Source organism: Chanodichthys erythropterus, chromosome 4 (assembly GCF_024489055.1).
Source record: "Chanodichthys erythropterus isolate Z2021 chromosome 4, ASM2448905v1, whole genome shotgun sequence".
Classification (NCBI taxonomy): domain Eukaryota; kingdom Metazoa; phylum Chordata; class Actinopteri; order Cypriniformes; family Xenocyprididae; genus Chanodichthys; species Chanodichthys erythropterus.
In genome coordinates this window covers 35,315,113-35,321,238 of record NC_090224.1, presented here as the reverse complement: position 1 = coordinate 35,321,238, position 6,126 = coordinate 35,315,113, and the positions used below count along the sequence as shown (strand labels likewise).

The window sequence follows — 6,126 nt, the reverse complement described above, 5'->3', positions numbered from 1 at the left end:
TCCTTCAAAATATCTTCTTTTGGGTTCCACAGAATAAACAGATTTTGACCACGGACAGAATTTTCATTTTTAGTGTGAACTAAACCTTTTAAAGGGTCCTTGATTATGATTTCACTTTTTTAGCTTTGGTTAGTGTGTAATGTTGCTGTTTGAGCATAAACAACATCTGTTACGACGCTCAAAGCAAAGGGATTTTCTTTTACAGCAATCGCTTTTTAAGGACTACAACAAATGGCTGGTAGGGACTACAACAAGCTTCTTCCTGGGTTGGTGACATCACAAACCCCAAAATTTACAACAAAGGGGGCGTGGCCATGTTGGGGTGCTTTAGAGAAGAGGAAGAGTTGTTGTAGTAGAGTGTTGTTGACATGCCGTCATTTTACGCCGGACTGCTTCACAAACGAGGGTCAATTCAACACAAAAGATGAACATGACGGCACATGCTAGTGGATGAGTTGAATCAACTCCACAGCAACTACATCAATTTATCCACTAACCATTCAGTCTCATTCTAAAAGTTGTAACTTCTTCATGAGTCTCTCCATCAGTGTCGACTTCGGTTTGAACAACGGAAGGCTTTACAACAGTCATTTTGGCTGCATTAGATTTTCCAGCTTTGTTGTTGTTGAGCAACCAAAACACAAACTGTTAAAGCTCCGCCCTCTTCTGGAAAGGGGGCCGGGATTAACAGCTCATTTGCATTTAAAGGGACACACACAAAAACTGCGCATTTTTACTCACACCCAAATAGGGGCACATTTGACAAGCTATAAATGATCTGTGGGGTATTTTGAGCTGAAACTTCACACACACATTCTTGTGAAAAGTTGCCCTTTAAGATTCCAACCAGGACAGAGCATTTGTGGTTTATTATACTATTATTCATTCATTTAGATAAGGTGGCTAGTGTCACTGTTAAGGGTTTCAAAACAATGGTTCATTCACATTAGCTACAGCAATTTTGTCATTAGTATAACAGAGCGCCGGGGGCAATGCAGATTTAAAATCTCTTGTGTGTAACAGGGTCAACATCTTTGAACCGCTTCATTTCATACTCTAGTTTGAGCCCCGCACAGGTCATTACTCCTCAAATCTACACACAGAGACCCCATTCACATTAGCATAGTTATTCGCTTGTCCGAGCCGTGTCAGCGCAGCCAATTCTCAAAAAAGAAGCTGCGATGCCACAATTCATGAAATGAAATTGCTCATATGGATGAGGTCAAATACTCTTTTTCCTAATTTAATTTTCGGTGTCCATAATGATTTCTAGAACATTCTGGATGCCGTGAAAATACTAACGAGCAAGGTGTTACAATGCAACATTGTGTTTGTTTGGTGCCAGTTGCACCCATAATGTCAAATGGGGTTGGGTATTTCCAATGAAGCAACTAAATTTTGTCTCCTGCGGTTTACAAAACTGAGATAAAGGTGTAAAGGGTGGTGCCGCAGAGGCTGGTCATCAGGCAAAAGGGGAGGGCGTATCGCTGGCCATCCAGCACAAACACAGCACAGGTCAAAGGCACCGTAGAGAGTGGAGCCCGGTTCCCCAAAATACCGAGCTAAAGTTAGTCCGCTTCATTTGAGATTACCACGATAAGGACACACATATGTGCACACATACACGGCTCTGCCTCCAGGCAGTTTTAAATATAGACAAAACTGAACATAATCAAGCCTGGCAGGAGAAATCTAGAGAGAGAAATGCAATTTTTTGCACTTCGTGGTTTGTCTTAACAGGTTTCCCATTATGTTGAGGTGTTGTTGTTTTGTCCTGACATTACTAATTGAGTTTGACTGAGTCTTGCTTCCTAGTTCACCGCAGCTCCTCATATGACCCGAGGGAGAGTTTAAATGACTGACACTGTGGTGCTTGTAAAGATGATTTATTAAATAGTTTTTTTTACCCACATTGACATACAATTACAAACCATGAAAAATATGTTATACACACACGAGCAAATGCTTTGGAGTGAAGCAACGTCTGAATCTCTTTTCCTCAGTGTAGACATTGCATCGCAAAAAAAAAAAAAAAAAAAAAATGGACCACAGTATGTAGACAACACAAATAGGATTGACAAATACAATACGACTGCGATATCACTTTTGATCATACAGGAAAGTATTTTACAAACATAAAAATAGCCCATTTGATAAACTTAAAAGACAGAGGTAGGAACAGGCAGTTACCCGTTTCAAAAGCTGTAAAGATCAATACTTTTGAATGTAAAAAATAAACACAGAATCCTGGGAAAAAAGCTTCCCACTTTTATGTCCATCTTATCTCAATCATTATAAACAAAAACGATGAAATTAATTAGTAAAATATAATAAAAAAAAACACATACAGTATAAAAATATGGCAATGTACGGACAGTGACAAAGAGGTTTGGTCATGCAGTGCTTTTTTCCATTTCATTCCTTTCCAACAAAGCAAGCCTGGAGGAAGTTTAAGACAAAAGACACAGTAATCTATATACATCAAATATACAGATTTACACCATACAAAAATATGTATAAGGCATGAGGAATAAATATTCTTATCCAGATATCGAAATGAATACATTCAGTTTAAATAAATAAGTATGGGTACTTCATGTAAAATACATATTTTCTATACAGAAAAATAGATTTTCTTTTTTTTTTTTTTTTTTTTTTTGGAGAGTTCAGGGAATTTACCAATCAAAAACAGTGTACCTGAATTAAATATCACCACTAACAATAAATAAATACTAAGATATTTTTTTAAAAATATAATGATAAAATTCAGTGGTATTACATGTATGTGTGTGTGTGTGTGTGTGTGTGTGTGTGTGTGTGGCTCTTTAGGTCCCCCTGTGTGTGTGTGTGTGTGTGTGTGTGTGTGAGACAGATCAGTGGTTGAGTTCCTCGGGACACTCGGCATCTGCTGGCAGGTCACTTGATCCAGGAATCTTCTTCCCATTCCAGGATGACACACACCAACACTTCCCCCTCTGACCATCCAGAGACGATTCACACTGCGGGGAAAACGAGACAGAGAGTGAGACGGGTTATTTCATTCTCTAGAAACACAAGCTTGCATGCACAGCCTAGTTCTCAGTGGAGTGTGGTTCTAACACTCGGCCATCACACGTATATCATCGTGTTGTTGAATATCACACATTAAGCTTCATATACCAACACACAAACTCTCAGTGTGAAATCAGGACTTGTTGGTTGGTTTCTGTAATACTTGCACACAAGACTCTGCTCACCTGTTTGACTTTGTATAGACCGTGTTTGTCACAATTGGGAAGGTAGAATCTGGTCATTTTGTCTCCCAGTTTCTGCTGTGATTTAGTGATCTTGTCAAGGGCCGTCTGCAGTTCAATATGACAAGGACCCTAGAGAGAAAAAATATAGTTATTTAGAGACTTTTTAAAAATAATATAACCAAATAAAAGTTTAGAAATATTAAATATATATATATATTATTTGGTGGTTATTAATATTTTACAACATTGTTTCACATATTTAAGAAATTATTATTACAACAACAGCAACTACTACTAGTATATTATTATTATATAAAAAATATAATTATATAACAAAATATAATTTCAGCATTTTAATTATTTTTATTAGCTCTCATTATTTTAAGTATTAGCTCTAAAAATAGTTATTTAGAGACATTTTTAAATAATTAAATTATTATTTAGAGACATTTAAATATATATATATATATATATATATATATATTTATATATATATATATATATATATGTATATAAACATATATATATATATATATGTATATACACATGTATATACACATATATATATATATATATATATATATATATATATATATATATATATATATATATATCTATATATATTCATAAGGTTTTATTTGGTGGTTATTAATATTTTACTATTTTACAACATTGTTTCACATATTTAAGAAATTACTATTATTATTATTAAAACAACAACAACAACTACTACTACTACTACTAATAATAATAATATATTGAACTTTTTATTAAATAATTTCAGCATTTTAATTATTTTTATTAGCTCTTATTATTTTTATTAGCTCTAAAAATGATTATTTAGAGACATTTTATATATATATATATATATATATATACACACACACACACACACACACACAATAATTTCATATATTTAAGAAATTATTATTACAACAACAACTACTACGAATAATAATAAGATATTAAACTTTTTTAATTAAATAATTTCAGCATTTTAATTATTTTTATTAGCTCTTATTATTTTTATTAGCTCTAAAAATGAGACATTTTATATATATATATATATATATATATATATATATATATATATATATATATTTATATATATATATATATATATATATATATACACACACACACATTATAAGCTTTTATTTGCTGGTTATTAATATTTTACAACAACATTGTTTCATATATTTAAGAAATTATTATTACAACAACTAATAATAATAATAATAATAATATATTTAACTTTTTTAATTAAATATTTTCAGAATTTTAATTATTTTTATTAGCTCTTTTATTATTTTAATCATTAGCTCTAAAAAAATGCGCCATGCATACCAAATATACAGACTCGTTCTTGCCCTGTACTGCCCTCTTGTGGCCGTACATGGTACCGGAGTCTCTTTTTAAATCTAGCTAACTAAACCTTTACGGATTTCTTTGGGACATGTATAAAACTGAGGTGCCAGAAGCTCACCTGCTCCACCAGTTTCTTGCGTATAGCGTTGACTTTGGCCTTCATGCTCTCTTTAGCAGTGATGACCCGCGGGTCGAATGGCTTGCCGTGCCCGGGCACGAAGACCGCTGAGCTGCCTTCATTCATGGACATTGCCCCGTTGTTGGACTCAGGATGATCTGGAAGAAGAAGCATGGTGAGGATTATTGGTGACCAATTGCGTAATGAAAGTTATTTCTTCAGTTACGTTCAGGTTTTAACTGATGCAATCAGAGCGCATATTTTCACCTGTCGCCAAAATAGGCGTTAAAACAACAGAGGGGGGTAACCATAACAACGGAACGTCGCTCACGCGCTTTAGTCAGATTCGGGTGCCAAGTCTTGTCATTTGCAGCCCTATCATTTTCTTTATAGGTTTGCATTTAATAAAAACTTTTTTTTTTTTAAGTTTTTATAAGATTATTGAGGTTTGCTCGACAGACCTTTAGGCTACATTTATTAGTCAGACATTTAAATTTGTTTGTTTTTTTTAAAGGTAAAATTCCTTTATAAGAGTCGACCTCTTATTTATTCGCTAAAATAATATTTAATGCATATCTAAATAGTGGTTTGTTAACGCTGATGGAATCTCGTCAGCGGTTGAACCATCGAGATGGCATGATGTGATCTACTATCTGCACTGACGGCTATTGTAGTCTTATGAGACGCTGCTGGTACCTGGCGTTGTGTCGCTTTGGCTCTGATCAGGCTCGGGGGTCTCAGTGCACACCGCCTGTCCTCGGGTGAGAGCGTGCAGGGGTCGGGCTTCTCCAGGTTTCGGCAAGCAGCGGAGCCCCGAGCCGCAGGGCGCAGTGTAGATCCCGCACGGGTCACCTCTCTTCAACGCGCAGGCGAGGCAGCAGCCGCAGCCCGGCTCTCGAAGCACCTCCTCACAGCCGGCATCCACCGCAGGACACTCGGCCAGCCGCTCCGGGGAGCACGGGGCGCAGCGGATAGGTTCCTGCCCAACCACTGGGGAAGCCCGGAGCCCCGGCGCTGAAAGGAGTGCGCTGAATGCTGCCACCCAGAAAAAGTTCAGAAGCAGTCTGTTCATCCCAAAGCAAGGCTCAGAATAAATAGATAAATAAATAAATATCAGCTGAAGTGAAATGAGGAGTTCCTCGCTGTCTTTGCGCTCTTCAAAATGACTAGCTCTCTCCGGGTCGCCTCGCGGTATTTATACGCGCACCGGGTCCCGCTGACACGCTCGTGTTTGACGCATTGGCAATATCAATGATTTCTTAAATGATCCCCCTCTGCTCCGATTGGCTGCTGGAGATCCAGTCCGAGGTGTTTCCTTGAACACAGCGCGTAAAATGCGTCACTGTTTGTATCAGAACATAATGTTTATAAATTTGTGGGGAAAAAAACGTGTGCTTACTATCC

The 6,126-nt window shown here is 36.5% G+C and overlaps 1 protein-coding gene across 1 annotated transcript; it reads right to left on the bottom strand.

The window, feature by feature from the left end:
• Positions 1 to 2,008: 2,008 nt before the first annotated feature.
• igfbp1a (insulin-like growth factor binding protein 1a) lies at positions 2,009 to 5,902 on the bottom strand. Its single transcript, XM_067384830.1, has 4 exons — positions 5,419 to 5,902; positions 4,723 to 4,880; positions 3,237 to 3,365; positions 2,009 to 2,999 (listed from the first exon to the last, which is right to left on the bottom strand). Exons 1-4 carry the CDS (start codon positions 5,792 to 5,794, stop codon positions 2,874 to 2,876), a joined length of 789 nt encoding a protein of 262 aa, XP_067240931.1. The 5' UTR covers positions 5,795 to 5,902; the 3' UTR covers positions 2,009 to 2,873.
• Between the last annotated feature and the right edge of the window lie 224 nt (positions 5,903 to 6,126).